This window comes from Odontomachus brunneus, unplaced genomic scaffold (genome assembly GCF_010583005.1).
Source record: "Odontomachus brunneus isolate Ranch 3 - 2012 unplaced genomic scaffold, Obru_v1 Obru_scaffold_026, whole genome shotgun sequence".
Lineage (NCBI taxonomy): Eukaryota > Metazoa > Arthropoda > Insecta > Hymenoptera > Formicidae > Odontomachus > Odontomachus brunneus.
Window position 1 is genome coordinate 710,257 of NW_022639476.1, and position 18,258 is coordinate 728,514.

At 42.8% G+C, this 18,258-nt stretch overlaps 2 protein-coding genes across 3 annotated transcripts in view; one reads left to right on the forward strand and one right to left on the reverse strand.

The window, feature by feature from the left end:
- The first annotated feature begins 20 nt into the window (after positions 1 to 20).
- LOC116842588 lies at positions 21 to 3,320 on the forward strand. The gene is made up of 2 exons (XM_032811998.1): positions 21 to 887; positions 1,214 to 3,320. Exon 2 carries the CDS (start codon positions 1,226 to 1,228, stop codon positions 2,681 to 2,683), a length of 1,458 nt encoding a protein of 485 aa, XP_032667889.1. The 5' UTR covers positions 21 to 887; positions 1,214 to 1,225; the 3' UTR covers positions 2,684 to 3,320.
- Positions 3,321 to 3,675: 355 nt separating this feature from the next.
- Positions 3,676 to 18,258, reverse strand: part of LOC116842587 (receptor-type guanylate cyclase daf-11) — a 44,413-nt gene continuing 29,830 nt past the window's right edge. Inside the window, exons 8-18 of one of the 2 annotated variants that reach the window (XM_032811997.1) lie at positions 13,405 to 13,530; positions 12,375 to 12,614; positions 11,944 to 12,072; positions 11,565 to 11,694; positions 10,985 to 11,107; positions 10,707 to 10,796; positions 10,063 to 10,186; positions 9,538 to 9,756; positions 9,315 to 9,406; positions 9,046 to 9,175; positions 3,676 to 8,925 (exon numbers count right to left, since the gene is read on the reverse strand). In XM_032811997.1, the coding sequence (XP_032667888.1) occupies positions 6,785 to 8,925; positions 9,046 to 9,175; positions 9,315 to 9,406; positions 9,538 to 9,756; positions 10,063 to 10,186; positions 10,707 to 10,796; positions 10,985 to 11,107; positions 11,565 to 11,694; positions 11,944 to 12,072; positions 12,375 to 12,614; positions 13,405 to 13,530 (3,544 nt within the window). In that variant the 3' untranslated portion in view covers positions 3,676 to 6,784. Of the gene's footprint in view, positions 8,926 to 8,996; positions 9,176 to 9,314; positions 9,407 to 9,537; positions 9,757 to 10,062; positions 10,187 to 10,706; positions 10,797 to 10,984; positions 11,108 to 11,564; positions 11,695 to 11,943; positions 12,073 to 12,374; positions 12,615 to 13,404; positions 13,531 to 18,258 lie in introns of those variants that run through there. The other variant, XM_032811996.1, reaches the window with a different exon arrangement.

An 18,258-nucleotide genomic window follows, 5' to 3' on the forward strand; every position in this document is an offset into this window, starting at 1 on the left:
ATATATATATATATATATATATATATATATATATATATATATATATATATATATATATATATATATATATATATATTTGCAAACATTCAATTTTTTCAAGTTATTTCGTATGCGTGTAAAATGATTATCGATTTGCGCGTGTATGTGTCTGCATAAACGTTGAACTATCAGCAGTTTCAAAATATAAAAGAAATAACGCGTCGAACATTTTTAGACCCGTTATTTCTGTAAATTAGTTCCAAAGTTTCCGCTACGAGCCTTCAATGAGGAATTGAGGTAGTGATGGCTATAAACAGAGGCGTTTTTTTTGTTTCGTGACGACGGTAACGTTTGGTTTGTTAGTTTGGTCCGCTTAACGCTCGCAACGTCGCGAGCGTCATTTATCTTCGTCGTTCGAGGCGTTGTGAACGTTAAGTAGACCAACTAATCAACCAAATACTACCGTGGTCACGAAACGGAAAAACGCTTTAGCATCTAGTCGATGAGTTAAATTTCAGCCAAATCGGAGCTGAGGACTCTAACTATACTTAAGATTTTTTAGTTTATCAATCATTTGGATAAGCTGTCTTGATACATATGCGCATTAGTAATTTAATCGAAACTAAAGATATAAAAGTAACAATATACCTTAAATGCTGTACGTATGTAGCGATTAGTACGCGCTCTCTGAACCAGTTTTGATACTAATTTTACTGCTTCAAAATAAGGCTGCGTTCCGAAATGCACTGCCAGTACTGAAAATCTATAGTTCATGTTACGTATATTATAGGATTTCAGTACTGGCAGTAAATTTCGGAACGCAGCTTAAAGCTTTAGTATTAGTCACCCCGCAGCCCTTTGGGCTGTTACAAATGTTAAGTGGCTAGGATTGGTGTGCCAGAAATTTTGTAAGTTTTTATGAAATTAAGACTTTTCATGTGTGTTGATGTTTACTGTATATATAATTGCGTTTTTATTATTATATTTATAGTAAAGTAATGATACACAATTGAAGCATTGTTTATTCAGCTTGCGCGTAATCGTTAATTAAAACCAATATAAACTTAACCTAAGATTCGTGATTTTAAATTTTTAAATTCTTTTGGTGTGTGTTGCACATTAGACACAGTGAATGTACATTTCTAAAGTGCACCCAAAATGCTTTATTATAAATTAATTCTTGTTTATTTGTGCATTTTTTTAGTTCATATATTGAAATTGTCTTTTTTTCTAGAGATAACAAAATATGGCTCACAAATCTCCCATAAGAGACCATCTTAAGAAGCCTAACACAGATATTGATCAAATACAAGATTCAATTAAATTAGTCAAAGATGGTATGTTAAGTTTGAATGATGCTTCTAAACTCATTGGGGTCCCAAGAAAGACACTTTACCGTCGCCTTCAAAGTTACATAAATGAGGGAAAAGACTCTAAACTTCATGAAACCAAATTGCGAATGACTTTTGATATTTTTACTAAAGATGAAGAGCTTCAGCTTCTTAATAATATAAAGGATTATGTATTGGCATATAAAGTATTTTCACTGAAAGCTGTTCAAGAGGTTGCTTATCACTTTGCGAAACAGCTTAACAAAAAGCTCCCTTTTTCATGGGAGGAACACAAAATGGCAAGTGTAAGTTGGCTGCAAAAATTTCGCAAGAGATATGATGGACATATTTTGTTTCAAGATTCTGAAGGAACTTGTATTCGTATAGTCGGTCCACCAAGAGACCAAGAAACCTCACCATCGACAACGTTACCATCGTTGAAAACGTCACCATCGTCGAAAACGTCACCATCGTCGAAAACGTCACCATCGCCGACAAAATTACTAACAACATTTCAAAGTTACAAAGCAGCAATAGATAAATGTCCATTAGGTCTACCACCTACCAGCATTTGGAACATTGACGAGATAACACTTTATAATCCACCAGAAATATTAACCAAAGAAATGCAATCATTCTCTGCTGTCAGCTCTGAAAGTAATCTTACGATAATCTCAGCAGTGAATGCAGGAGGCGATACTATTCCTCCAATGATGATTTTTCCAAACGTCGACTATACGGATTTTGTACTTGATGGAGCACCTCCTGAAACAATTGGTGCTATGAACTCATCTGGGGGACCTAATGAGGATTTATTTTTGGAATTTTTTAGACATTTTTTACGATATGCCAAACCATCAAAGGACATACCTTGCATTGTGCTATTAGATAATCATGAAAGTCATATGTGTGCTCCTGTTTATCAATTGGCGAAGGAGAAAGGTGTAACATTAATAACCTTTCAACCATATGGGAGTCATAAGGTACAACCTATCGAGGAGGGAGTGTCTGAAGTCTTCAAAGTTTCTTACAACAATGCAGGGAAAGAACTATTGTCAAATCAGAATAATGTGGGTAGAAAACTGTATACACGTGACATCTCTACTTTAGTGGGTAAAGCTTTCGCCATGGCTTTCACATCAACCAATATAATGCAGGGATTCCGAGTCAGTGGATTTTACCCGCCTAATGAAAAGCGTACAGATCTTAAATCTTTACTCTCTGACGTGACTGATCGTTTCGCCGGGATTAATCAACGAGATCCGCGATTGAACCGCGAACGCTCATCGGTATTATACCAGGATGATTATACTGATGATCCACCCTCTTCTCCCTTCCAAAGGGAGGATCCTACCTTATGGTTAACATCTTGATTTCTAATAATTAAAGAAATGATATGTTTCCGTCAAAATGACTTAAGAAAAAGTTCTCATAAGATAAGAAACAAAAATCACGGACATTAGCTGGAACGTTAGTTTAGGGAAAACAATAATTGAAAAAATAATTAAATCAATGAATAGTAAGGAAATTGTCCCTACATGTAAAGCCAAAATCGGTTTGTAAGTAAATTCTTTCTGTTAGGAGAAAAATGTACACGATTTCTGATTTGTCAGATGAATCTGTTCATTTTTCTTCATCAGATCCTGAAGTTTAGTGGCCTTTTTGCATTTTCAAGAGAAGATTTAGAAAATATAAGACCAAATGCTACAAAAGAAAATGCATAATATTTTGAATATGACCAAAGACAGAAAATATAGAGTTATTTTTCTACCTTTCATATTTATTTTTTAGAAGTTTAGTTTTTTACTGAAGAGTTTTTAAAATATATTTTTTATTTATTTGTAAATTATTATTTTTTTATTAGATTTATCGCAGTCAATTGCAACCCTAACTGATTGTGATCTTATTAGTAAGAACTCGACAAGTATCTATTTAAATCATACAATGTATGTGTAATTAAATATCGAAACGTGAAGTGTCTAAATATAAAATATAGTCCAATTAATACTACATTAATCGGATATTAATATTTATTTCACTAATTAAAATTCTTAAATTGATGTGATAAAATGACTTTAAAACTGAGATATACGCCCAACATACATTATGCCGGAGTGGTACCTTGGATTTAAATTCATTTCTTTAAAAAGATATTAAAGTCATAGCAAGAAGTACTTTTGTTGACTAAAAAGAATTATATTTTATATCTGAATAGTGCTAGAATAGAATGTAGTACAACAGATGAAGTTAACAGCATTGGATATTATTTAAAACATCAACAGGTGAAGACATGAAATAGCTTTCTCTTTCTGCTGTAGAAAGATGAATTTTATGACTAAAGGATCGGAAGGATTGTTTCAGTCTATAACAATGGATTATATATTTCAATCTTTGTGTGTATACACAGAGAGCACGTTCTTTTTACAAAGTATAGTATTTTTTTTATGCACACTTCGACTCTTTCTAATACTTTACGTATTTAATTGTGCATTATATGTCACACACCCCCCACATATACACACATACGCGCGCGCGCGCGTTTGCGTAACTACCTCCCCCCTTCCCACACACAACGCACTCACACAAAGTGTTTATCGTAACGCATATTTTTCAAGGTATTTTCAACGAACACATAAACAAATGTAGTATACAGAATTACATCTGTCTCGGATGAGCAACAAATTGCAGTGAAGAAAAGTATCGATAATCTTTATTTTCATTAGATAATTAAGATTATCTGGAGTTTTTCAAATGTGGGACGGTACGCGATATTTTTACGCGATAACATTACAAGCAACACATTAACTGAACGGTTTGAAGCAGATATAGTCTTGGTACACGTTCTTTTATACGTTTATTGCCTCTCTCGAAAATCATGCGAGCTATTACGATGAACACTTCGTGTACATGTGTATATATATAAACATATATTTTTTCTTATATTTTATATATATATATGTACATATATATGTATGTATGCATGTATGTAAATATATATGGACACATGTACTACTAAATTATTTACTAAAAGCAAATAAAACTATTCAACATTCACGTGCACATTCGCATTCGTATCGGAGTATTCGCAGAAAGATCACGACTACTCGTAAGATCCCGTTAATGACTAGTATCAGCAAAAATTAACATTCGCTCGCGCGCGGGGGAGGGGGGTCGCCTGTTATTTTCAAATAAATCCTTCTCGTGTTTTTTCTCGTTTGCGAACGTTTTCGTTCAATAACACACGATTCGCGACACGGTTTGACAAACGAAAGATATCTTTCCGATGAAAAATTAAAAAGGAGAAGGATGATCGATACAACGATACAACGGTGGGAACATTTAGCGGTGTGTATAATTCTTTATAGCCGGTATATTTACAAGATGACCGTTCTTTACACTTAATTTCTACGACACCTCTCGACGCAAGCCTCGTAAAAATAATACGCTCCGAGCTAAGACACACAGCGTACGCTAGAAATATTGTACGCAGAGCGACCGAAGGGTTGCACGCGCGAGACTCGTCTGAGACTTTTGATCGGAATACAACTTGACCCAGACAGACATTTCGACATGTTATTTGCTCAATGATATCTGCTCAATGAGCTTGATGCTTAGCACAAGTACGTCTCCTGATATAACAAGAATTTTTTCAGTATCTAAGAAGTTATCTGATGTCATGAAAACTGCTACTTATTTTACTGAAAAGAGAACGTAATTAGCGTAATTAGAGAACGTAAGTACGTCTCCTGATATAACAAGAATTTTTTCAGTATCTAAGAAGTTATCTGATGTCATGAAAACTGCTACTTATTTTACTGAAAAGAGAACGTAATTAGCGTAATTAGAGAACGTAAGTACGTCTCCTGATATAACAAGAATTTTTTCAGTATCTAAGAAGTTATCTGATGTCATGAAAACTGCTACTTATTTTACTGAAAAGAGAACGTAATTAGCGTAATTAGAGAACGTAAGTACGTCTCCTGATATAACAAGAATTTTTTCAGTATCTAAGAAGTTATCTGATGTCATGAAAACTGCTACTTATTTTACTGAAAAGAGAACGTAATTAGCCCGCAATCATTGTACTGATAAAAAGTAAATATTTTTTTATTAAAATTATAGGTTTTTTTAAACAAACGTGTTTTAAAACACGTTGTGCTGTTACGATAACATCATGAAGTGTACGTTAAACGTTTGTATGCTATGCTCAGCATCTCTGTCTATCTGGGGAAGGCTGAAATTTCGATTAGCGAGAGATCTATTTCGTTCCGTCGATTACAACGCGATGAGATCAATGGGGACTTTTCAGGGACTCGTTACGATCCGGAAGCTCACTAATTCGTCGTCTTCCGAATCTTACGATCGGCATTTCGGTCGCAAACTGCACATCCTCCAGCCCTCTTCTCCTCAACTTTGCGCTCCTTCGCGAACATTTTAGATATATACAAAAAACAGAATTCGCTTATATAGGAATCGAGAAAGTTAATAAAGCACATCTGAGTATCATTTAGGCTAAACGCAGCGGAGTGTCGCGTATATCCTGGTCCTCTGTTTTTTTCTTTTTGCAAAAATATCATCTGCATTCGGTTCTTGACTTCCGGCTCGCATGGCCGGACGATTAGATGAGTCGACGTTCTTCTTTCTTTAAGTACAAAATATCGAGGAATCCTCTTCAAGATCGTCCCACTCGTCGACCATCTCTCGACGTCACTAGTGCTGGTCTCTCGTTTCTTCTCTATTCATGTTCTCCATTTAGTTTTTCCTCGGTATATCGGTATGGCAATAAACTTAGAATAAGGTATTCTCACCGCGTCAATTTTATACGCGCAAGAATGAGCTACTGCTACAAATTCTACAAGTTTCGTCACGACGTTGTCCGATGATATTCACGATGGCGAAACTTTGAACGGTTATTCATAATTAGAAAATCTAATTGGCGCAAATTTCGAAACTAACATGTACATATATTGATACAACGATGATTTTCTCGAGACGTTCTTCTCGTTTGTAATTGCGAACACAATAAATCGGACACGACTTATGCCGAATGCATCGCTTAATTAGCTGTTCCGATTGACACGCCCTCGAAAATGACGATAACTAATACGTTAATGATCTTCCAAGAGGTAATTATATGTGTTTGTAGAGTTAGGAAATAAGTTATACAAGTTACTTTTCTCCAATATCGACTCGGTAATGGCGTATTTTCTTTTTCTTCGTTAGTAACGGTAATAAAATGACATATTTTTAAATAACAATATTTTATATAATTGTTATTTAAAAAAATTATTTTTTACTGATAGAAAATTTTGGACTTTAACTTACTTTAACAGACGAGTTATTTTCTCAAATGAATAACTGTGACAAATTACTTTGAGGAAAGTAACTTTCCCAACTTTGGTGTATATGTATATGTGTATATATGTATATATATGTATATATATATGAGTGTGTGTGTGTGTTAGGACTGCAGATTAAATCGATGTGGAATCGTCCGTGTCGGTGTCGTCTCCGTACGGACCTCGAGTATCGGTTTTCCAGTCCGAAACTGCAGACTCCACGCCGACCTCGTATCTGTTCTCCTGAGCGTTACTGGACGGCACGATTCTCACGTAAGTGTTCATCACGCCTTTCTGCTCCGTGGCGGGGATCGTGATACCCTTAGCATTCCTCTCTTCGCAGCTGACGGACTTGGAACGGGGCTTCTCCTCGGGTTTCTTCGTCACCGACTCGATCGACTCCAGCGAGCTCTTCCTGCGACTGCTTCTTCGGTTGACCCTACCGGTTTCTTTGACGCCTGTACCGCCGCTGCCGCCACCGACGGTGGAAGTTTTCCTACCTATCTTGGGGCTCTCGTCCAAATATTTGCGAATCCACTTGGGGGTCTCGCTCGAGTACGCTTGCACCTTTTTCGCGTACTTGATCGGGCTCGGCATGATCATCGGCACGTCCGTCTCGATCACCGTCGTGATCACCTGCTCGTTCTCGTCGAAGTTGCTCTCCAAGTACTTGCGCTTCGGTGTGCCGCCCACACTGATTTTGCCCAACGACGACGAGACGCTCCCGTCGTCGCCGGTTTCGTAAGTATACGAGTAATGCTTTTGTATGTGCTTCGGTTCCTGCTGCTGTTGCTGTTGTAGTTGATCTTGCTCTTTCGTTTGATACTTTTCCTCGCTCATTTCCTGATTCCGTCGATTTTCCTCCTTCTCGATCCTCTTGAGTTTCTCCAATGCATCGTCAATCGAGTATCGCGGTGACTTTCTGCCACCGGTTGTACCAAAGTCCTGCAGCTTAACTGGCGTCAGTAACGATTGTCTGAGGTTGCCGGCGATGCTGTGTCGTTGTCGAGTAGGTGGATCTAATAACCGGCGCAAACTCGAGTTCCTGATCTCCGGCACAGACATTCTCTCCCTGACCGGGATCGGCGGTGGTTTGCCGGTGGTTTTCGATTCCGTCGTTTTCGTCGGCGACGGTGACTTGGACGACTTCCTCGGGAACGGGAAATCTGGCGCGAGGAAGCGCCTCTCGCCTGCTGGAAAAAGTGGCGATGTGCTCGCCACGAGCACACTCTCTAGACCCTCGCAAGTGGGACTCTTCAGTCGACTAGACGTTATGCCTGTCATCTCCTCGGTCTTCATCTGCTGATGCTCGAAGATCGGCGAGCTGGCGATCGGTAGCAGCCTGGACTTGCAACTGTCTTGGCTGTCCAGGCTGAAACGCTGCTTCGTCAGCTGACTGTCCAAGCTGAAGCGTTGCTTTGGCGTTCCAGCAATTAGTCTCAGATCGTTTTGCGTCTCCAGCTCCGGTATGGAGAATCGGTCGCGGTTGAACTTGACCTGCGAGGCGTCCCTGCCACTGCCGCCACCCAAGTCCTTCATGATGTTCCGGTATTTGGAACCGATGTCTAACTGAGACAGACGGTCGCGTTGGCAAGCTTGCAATGCACCTGGCACGAATCGCTTGTGTTTCAGGGGATACGGCGGCGGTGAGGGTGAGTGGACGCCAATGACGCCCTCGCGACCGCTGCTTAAGCAAGGTTGAGACAGTCGTTGCTGCCCTCGACCAGGATAATAGTCGCCGGTGACCAGAGTGGGTTGCGACAGTCGCTCGCGCTTATCCTGCCGCAGGTTGAACCTGCGCACGTCCGGCTGCGATAGTCTGGACGAACTCCGCTCCATCGTTAGACTTCCACGCGGACTGCCGCTGCCGCCCAGGGCGTGCACGTTCGGCGTCGACAGTCTCTCCTCCTCGTTGATGCTGTTGTCGCCAGAGGTAGCACGTAAGCTTGTATAGGACAGCCGACCGCCGCCTACGCGATTCATGCCGAAGAAGTTGATGCCGCTCAGGCTGGAGTTGAGGGTCGGTTGGGACATGCGGATGCGGCGATCCGGCGAGCCTGCCGATCGACGGTCGTACGAAATCAATAGGGTGGGTAGATTCGGCTGCGAATAACGGCTGCGTTGGCTCGCCGGCGAATAGCTCGGTGGGCAGGGTGTGGTTGAACGGGTGCCCTCGTAAGTGCCCGAGTCCTGCGACTCGATGCTGGACTGCGATTGCGGTGGCGCTTTCACCGGAGTGATGTGCAGATTCGGATGGGAGAGACGATTCCTGCGACCTTGACCTGGTCGCTTCAAGTGGTCGATCAGATTTGGTTGGGAGAGGCGGATACACGGGTTGGGGCGCCGGTTCAGGTACCAGAGGTCCCGGCGGGAATACGGCTCGCATCAGAGAGTACCTTCCTCACGCAAACGACGCATGAAGACCGGTCGCACGTCCTCGAAGAACGACGGCAGATCCAGCTCGGCGGCGCGAGCAATACCGCCATCCTTGCACTCCAGCCAATATGTGTCCATGAGACCTTTGCCCTGGAAATTGAAGTGCCAAATGAAGGTTGATCCTTTGGGTTCAAAGGAATTTGGATAGGTTTAATATAAAATCGAAATTTCGACTCGAAGTTATTTCCTAATCTTGGTGTAATAATTATAATGTTCTCGCGAAGATTACCTTTACGTCGACCAGGCCACGATGTTCGATCCTGAAACCACCCACCGCGTCGAGTGCCTTTTTCATCTCCAAGCTGATGTGAATTCGCAGAGCTTGGGTGAAATGCAAACATATATAACAAATTAGAATCATATAAAGAAATATAACGAAAGAAATACACGTGAAAATTCCAAATGACGAGATCGTGACGCGAAGAAAACTCGCAGGTTGCGAAATATATTACCTTCCCCGGTCGATTCCATGCGACTCGCCGTGTTCACGGTGTCCCCGAAGAGACAGTAACGTGGCATCTTGCTGCCGACGATGCCGGCCACGACAGGCCCGGTGTGTGCCCCGCTACGTATCTGTAGCCGTTCACCAGGACGTTTGGGTACTTGGAAGACGGATGAGGCCGCCAGCAGATCCAACGCCATCGTGGCGATCTCAGAGACGTGCTTGTCGCCTGTGAGAAGTACAACGGAAATAGCGAGTGAAACGTGAAATATTCAATGTTGTTAATATAATATACGCAATTTTATAATGTTTTAATATTAGGTCGTCATTGAATTTGGCCGCGTTCGATATTGGGACGAGCATGCATTCTTCAGATATTTCCCGGGACTTGTGTGTATCTACGGTTTTTAAAACAGACATAGTCCTACAGATTGGAGAGATCCTAGGAATTTATAGAAAAATACTTTGGCATCGAGCATACTTCGAGGTTGCAGGCAACAAGCGGAACTGGGTCTTGGGGGTTTCGTACTTTTACCATTTCTGACGGGCAGGCCGGAAGCGACCATGTAGGAGTCTCCAATGGTCTCCACCTTATAAACGTCGTAGCACTCGATACGCGCGTCGAACAGTTTGTAAATCGAATTGAGGAACGTCACCACCTGAAGAAAGGAATGCCCGAATCTCTCAAGCCCTTGTCAGACTAAGTATTGGAGATTGAAGATTACGGATTAAAGGCCAGTCAGATTCAACATATCGATCAATTTCAATGTTGACTCGTTTGTCCTGAATGATCAAATCCCAATTTTCAGCCCGCAATTTCGTAATCACCAATATTGGTTCGATGCAGATCTTATAACCTGTGTTGGATTTTATAACTTAGTTATGTTGGATACTCCGAGATAATAGGCAAAATTCTGAATTACTAAATGAAAGCCAAAACGACAATAAAGAAATGACGATGAAGGGAGGATAAAGACGACGCGACGGAGAAACGGATGAATTGCGAAAGTCGTTGCGCACGATTAGAAATCGCCGTGGTCTGTCTTGCGGGAATTCGTGCGGAATGTGTGCGCGATTTCATCATCGCGGCGACCGGGAACACTACGGCGATTCTCGCACAATTGATCGAGCTGCTTGAGAATCGACTGGTCATCCACATCATGAGTGACAAAAACGTACTTCAAGCGGTGTGTTCTCCGCGGCGATCTCCGTGAAGCCAACTATATCGCTGAAGTAGACAGTCACCGCCTCGTAATACTCGGCTGGTACCTAATGCACAAAAAATTGTTAAATTTGAAGCTCAAGGTACAAGGCACTTTAATGTCATGGAGATATTTCTCAATAATATTTCTGAATAACGGTGGCTTATTTTTTTTAAAGGATGATAAGTCGTTTTTAAAAGATAACTTTTACAACTTTGCTGAATGTTCGTCGAAGAAACTCAATTTCAGACTTACCTGCTGTGTCTGCTTGAGTTGCTGGGCCACGCTGGGCGGAAGCATCTGGAAGAGCAACGTGTCGCTCTTCCTCTTCTCGCGCTTGAGTTCACGCGCCTTCTGCGCCAGATTTGCGGCGTACATCTGTAATCAATCACGTACGTCAAGTTAATACTAAATCATCATGAGTAATAAATAATTAGAGTAAACACATTAGAGTAAACATTACTGACACCCAATTATTGATCGTCTTTAGTCACTGATACTAAAGAAGTCTGGTGTTTCTTGCAATGGCGGTTGTTCACAATTTTAATTGTAAAGCTCTCTTTTGAACTCGTTGGGCAAAAATATTTAACTGCAATACTAGTCGCACAAAAACCAGGACTTTTAGAGTACCAATGACTAAGGGAATGTCAATAATTGGCTATTTTATCCTATGTGGGGGTGTGTGTGTGTGATTATAATATATTATAATGATAAGTTATATTCCAGCGCTGATCGGAACGAATGAAAATTTCATTAGATGAAAGCAACGTGATTTCAACGCGTAGCCGGAAAGAGGATCGAGCAAGGTGACATCGAATCGCTTGCTGACACAAACCTGAATGGTGGCGACGGCGTTCCGCATCAGTATTATGATGATGGGCGACACCATCAACACCAGCACGACGATGGCAATTCCCGCGACTTCCTTGTTGCTCGCGTCTTGTAACGTCGAGTTGACGTAATTTCTGCGGGCAGATACGCCGCACGACACATGCGATCAATATGTGTTTCTCGTCTCCGATGGGACGTGCAATATAATATATACTCATGCGTGGTAAAGTGGATCAGTAATTAATTATTGGCAATAATCATTAGCACTCCTTGAATATATTGCTGAAACTGTTACCGAAGAAAAGGGAAGCTATCAATCCGTAACGCTTAATGAGCCTCGCCAAGATAAATCCGTAGGGGACAATTCCATTATAAGGATTTACCTTATCATGTAACGCAATTCCCGTTGCAGTTTACGCAGTTCGTCGATGTAAGTGGCCATCGAGTCGAAGTAAGCGATTGCATCGTCCACGCTCGGCTCCCTCTTTTGATTCCGCAGGATCTCGTCCCGTCTGAGAATGCACACACACACACACACGATCGCATGTTTAACGCACACTGTCGCGCTTTTATTGCGGTAATCTATCATCGGGCCGTTACGTCGCTCACGAAGGCGCGCTTTCGTTCATCGGGGAAAACACTTCTCCCAAATTGCCGCTCGCGAAAGCGAGCCAAGGAAAGATACCCTTTCCACTCTCCGCGAGGATACAACGGGAAATATTCCGCGACGTCAAACTCAGTTTCCTTCTCTAAAATTAACGACTCCCGCGCTCGCGCCGCTTTCACTCCCGTCCTCCCGTAGAACGCACTTTACCTCGCTCTGATCTTGTCGTACTCAGGCATCGTGCGCGTGAGCTCCTCGTAAAATTTCTTGAGGGAGGGCACGTAGGTAAGGGCCGCGTTCAGCAGATCACGTCCCAGCGCGTCGTGACGAACGTAGCTGATGTAATTGTCGCCGAGGAGAATACCGCGGCCGAAGTAATTGATCCCTTCCACGGAGGCGATGCCGAGGCTCTCGATGCTCCGCAGGAGGTTCTTGAAGGCTATCAGATACCTGCCGGAATATGGGCGAATTTCGCGAGTGAATTCGAAATTCCACTCGGGAAAGCGGAGTGACAGTTGAGACACTCGACTTTTTACCCCGCTCTGTAAATTTCCCACTCTGAATCGTCAAAGGTATATATCTTTATACGATATTTTCACTTAAAATTAAAAGTAAATTTGATTTACTCCTGGTTTTGCAGGAACAAGTTTTTTTTTTTAATTAATCGACTGAAATATTTACTGGTATAGATTGTGAGCTATGGTTCCTTATTCTGATTTAGAATAAAAGCATCAATTCCTGGGTACGTATCTGACTCTGGAGTTTGTTATTATTTTGGTCTTTAATCACGAATATTTAAACTTTCAACACAGAATATATGTATACATAGTTTTTATGTTGAAAGTATAAGTATTTAAAGACTGAAACAATAAGAATGTGACCAAAGTTAGATAAGTGTCCAGTTATTGGTACTTTTACCTCGTAAGCCAATCAGAAAGCTTATAAACCACATCTAGATTCATAATAAGGGACTAAAAATTTATACTGCATGTTTTGTACATGAAATATTCTCTGTTATGACTCCGTGCAATGGTGTTTTCGCTTTGAGTGGATTTTCAAGCATTTGGGGTGAGACTTCGTTACAAGAAATTTAGAGAAAACGGCATACGTATTTCAGGTAAGGGCCAATAGACTTCACGTCTTATCTCGCTGTTCCCCGCATGAGCGAGATAACCAAGAGATCGTAGGGTTAATTATCAAGGATCCCCGTTCTTTCAAGGAAAGAGATGCTGATAATTACCTCCACACCCCGCTGTTGTCAGTCTCCTTAATCTGATTAGTCAAGTGATCCAGCATAGCAGCGTTCACGCTGGTGTACCACGCCATCACCTCGCTAATACTGCTCTCCTCCGAGCTGATCTTCTGCCTGGGAAATAAACGAATGAACTTCGCACTCAGCTTGATCATAAAGCGACTTGCGTATTAGATATAATGGTCGATAGGTCAGGATCGGCCCACGGCAAGACGTGGTACTCCGAATCATGGATGTATTAATCGTGCGCGAAATTTAATCGCGTCGTCGCATGACGAAACAATTCGATGAACCGATCGAAACATGCGGTCTGACGGATCGTTTGAATAACGCCATGATGTAAAAAGACAAATAATAATCTTCATGAGATACTCATTTAAATATTTCTGCCAATCTTGTGTGTTTTTATTATATAAAATATTTATTATATTTATCTATAATAATATATGATAATGTGCCCGATTACGCGCAAAATTACGCTTCTGTTATATTATGATTTTCTTTGTGCGTTTACTGTTACGCGTAGAGTTCAGTTTACGATCAGCACTTAACGTAACTTCAAGCATTACGGACGTTTTTATTGTGCGCGGAGGCCCTTAGAAATAATAGAAGAACCACCGATCACACTTCAGTTACTTCGCGGCTCCGTTTTCATGATGGATTCTCGGTAGTGGACTCATAGTGGATCCCTGCCGAAGATTTCCATTGTTCAATACTCAGTTTTGCGCACACTTCGGGAATTATCCACGATTTCGAGGAGGATCTAAAAAAAAACTGACCCATGGGAAATCCCCCAGAGAACAGGTGGCGAGTCGCCTTCGAGGATATCGCTCGATAATGACATCGGCGGGTAGACCTTCGCATTTGTTACGAGGGTTTGATCAACGTGAACGTCGTCGTGCTGTCCAGTCGAGTTTTAACCATGAACAGAGGACCAGAGGGCAAGTGGAGTAGAGGGCGAGAAAGAGAGAGAAAGACAAGAGTCTAAAAATACTGTCTATTGCTCCAAATGGGCGTTCACGCGCTCATGTGTGACGACCTCTTCCATTGCTCATAAAGAGAACACGAGAGAGGAAGAGAGAGAAGAAGAGAGAGGGAGAGAGAGAAGTAGGGAGGGAGCCAACGCTGAGAAGAATGAAAGTTAAAGTGGGCAGAGAGGGACAGGAGGGCAACAGTACGAAGGAAAAGATGGATGGATTTATTACGGCCAGGATTGTCCGTCAATCAACAAGATACCGAAGAATAATCGCGGCATTCGCGAAGATATCGTAACGAGTGATCGGTAAATAAATTCGATCATGGAACGCGCCAACGGCTGAGAGCGGGAAGAGAGCGAGGACGATTTCAAGGGTGCGGGATAAGGGTCTCTTTGCCTTTCTTGATACAGCTATAAAATGAAAATTCCATTAGGATTTCTATGGAGAAGGCTGGCCTAAAAAAAGATGTCTCCTTGGAGGAATTTGTTACACCTTTCGTCGCATCGATCGTCCTGCCGCTGTCCGCGTCGATGTGCGTCCTCGTGAGGTTCTCGCCCTTTCCTCGCGGGCTTCTCCGCAGGAGAAAGCAGGGGGAGAGAGAGAGAGAGAGAGAGAGAGAAAGAGAGAACCGTGGGATTGTTAGCGCGGGCTTGTTACCGGCGTTTGCACCGGATGACACAAATGCGCTGCAACTGTCTCTTCCGTCGTATCCGCGCAATTGCGATCGCGGGATGCGATACGACTCGTGTGGCACATTCCACCCTCCGCCCTTATTTCTGCTTCTATTTCTCCTCTCTCTCTCTCTCTTTCTCTCTCTCGACTGGCTTTCTCTGACGGAGAATATATTTTCGATACCGTCGGAGATTCTCTTTGTACTGGGTGCTCCTATTGTTTTTCTTCTTAAGAAATTAAAAACGACAGCTATTTTCTCTCTCTCTCTCTCTCTCTCTCTCTCTCTCTCTATCTATCTATCTATCTATTTCTCTCTCTCTCTCTCTCTCTCTCTCTCTCTCTCTCTCTCTCTCTCTCTCTCTCTCTCTCTCTCTCTCTCTCTCTCTCTCTCTCTCTCTCTCTCTCTCTCTCTCTCTCTCTCTCTCTCTCTCTCTCTCTCTCTCTCTCTCTCTCTCTCTCTCTCTCTCTCTCTCTCTCTCTCTCTCTCTCTCTCTCTCTCTCTCTCTCTCTCTCTCTCTCTCTCTCTCTCTCTCTCTCTCTCTCTCTCTCTCTCTCTCTCTCTCTCTCTCTCTCTCTCTCTCTCTCTCTCTCTCTCTCTCTCTCTCTCTCTCTCTATCTATCTATCTATCTATCTATCTATCTATCTATCTATCTATTTCTCTCTCTCTCTCTCTCTTTCTCTCTCTCTCTCTGTCTCTGTCTCGCTGGGAGCCGGAGAGCCGGCTCTCTAATAGAAATAAAAGAGGTGCGAACAATTCGTACTTAATGAACCAATGTGTTTCCGTCAGATAACACATTCGGACATACTTGATTTCCCAAAGTTATCTTTTCTCTCTCAAATGGCAACGGGCCCCGCATCGCTAGTTCCGTTTATCGAAATTGACTTTCAATGGAAAGCACGGCGAGTCGCTTTTACACTGAAATGCCCGTTCACGTTTTGTGACCTTTACAGCTCTTTTTTAGATAGAACCGCACAGTTGTAGGTCGATGACGATGCATTCATATTTTTAATCGACGTAAAAGCAAATAAAGGCATGATATAAAAGAAAAAAAAAAGAGAAAAAGAGAAAAGCATATTTCGAGGCAACCTCGCCATTACGAGCGCGCGCGTGTCCTCGCAATTGAGGTCCCTGCTGCGGAATTTCGAGACACCCGTTACAATCGGCGGTGCACTATCGCGTCGGTAGCGGGTGGCCTCGTGCAAAATATTCTGCTTGTCCGTCCCGGCAGCGAACTGAGACCGGCTTTTCCATATCGATACTTTTATCGCTCTATCGATTTATCGGATATGTACGTGCCAACCCGCCTAGTCGCACCGTCGTTTTCACCCCGTGCGCTCGAAAGAGAGAGAGAGAGAGAGAGAGAGAGAGAGAGAGAGAGAGAGAGAGAGAGGGAGGGAGAGAATGTGTGAAAAAAACGTGCCTTTCATAAATATTGCCTCCGGGCGCAACGCATTGAAATCGGCGCGATTTCAGTGAGCTCATCCACAAAGTGCAATCGCGCTTCATGAGGTCATCGTACCTCCCTTCGCAAGAGAAACGGAAGGGTTGCGCGCATACGCGTCACACAATTCGTCGCGAGAAGAGCCGCGGACGCGATTTTGCCAAATTGATCAACGGAGATCCGACGCGAAACGCTTCTGTCGGTGATTTGTTCATCATGAACGCTGCGCTTTTTTCTCTTTGTCTCTCTTTTCCCTCCTCCTCTTTTTCTCCCTCTTTTCCTTGTAAAATATTTGACAGGTATTCGCGAAATATCCCGAGAACGCGCGTCTCCCATGCGCCAATTACACGTTGCAAGTTAAAAAAAGCCATCACCGGCATTTGCATTCGATTTTGCGAAGCGGTCCGTCGTCGTCGGGGCGATGAGGGATGAGGGTTAAATATTTTTATCATCGATCGATGCGACAAGTCGAATGCGACGCGCCGCCGGGGGGAGGGTTATTATAAAAGCGTGTGCACGTTCCCTTCTCCCCTCGCCCCTCTCCACCCGTCGGCATACGCGTTCTCGTCTCCTCGCCGCCACGCCTTTTGACCCTCCGTCGCTACATATAATTAGACGATAGGAAAAGGATTAATCGTGCGCGGCGTGCACGAGGGCGTTCCCGATTAAATTGCCTGTCGCTTAGTATGACGCCTGCCGAAATTGTGTTAATTAAATCCCTGGCTCGCGATCAGCGCTCCGTGAAGCGACCGTGGAAGTGCGTCGCATGGACACATCCGTGATTTCGAGTTCGGCAAATTAGTAGATCGCAAATTAGTAGTCAATATTTTGACGGAGGCACCGTCCTCGCTTGTTTGGAAATAAAAATAAATGATTCAGCGTTGAACGCGCGTCAGTTTGAAAAAAAGGAAAGACAAATAAAGGAGAAATCACTATCGGTGTTGTTATTGCATTAGCATGTCTCTCTCTCTCTCTCTCTCTCTCTCTCTCTCTCTCTCTCTTTCTCTATGTATATATATATATATATATATATATATATATATATATATATATATACATATTAAAAATGTCACCGAAATGTTAAACGTGTGGGAAGAGTTTAATCGCCGAAAAAATCCACTTGCTTCTTGAAACGTCAAAGCGAAGTCGCTCGCAAAACCACCCACGTCCCCCGGGGATGCTTCCACGCGCTCCCGCGCCATGTTTATGCGCTTCCGTCGACGGTATTTTCACGTGGCGATCGTTGACGGTGAAGATACGTTCGCGTCGCGTAGCGTTGTTTTATCATTCTAATTAAAGCCCCGAAGAAGCTAATTAAAAATATAATTAATTCTTTTTTTCTTTGGCAAACTCCCGCTTCGGCAGCCATGTCTCCTCGCTGGCAGCGTGTTTTCTTCACACTCCCGTGGCCCTCTCACTCTTTTTTTCTTCTTTTTTTAACGAGAAACAAAGGAGAAAGGACGCGCGTGTTTTGCCCTCCGCGCACCAACTATCAAACGATTTTATTTTACCATTTTCTCAAGGTGAGCTAACGCATCGCCTCGAGGTGCTGCTGCGTTAAAGAGGAAGATCCGCGTTCGCGTGCGTGCGTTGACGGTGATGGAGATGGTGACGTCGCGCATTTCCTTTTTCAGGGATCAACGGGAAACTGCAGCTTTTTTTTCACTCTTTCCTGTCTTCTTTCTTTCTTCCTTTCTCTGCCTGTCTCTCTCTCTCTCTCTCTCTCTCTCTCTCTCTCTCTCTCTCTCTC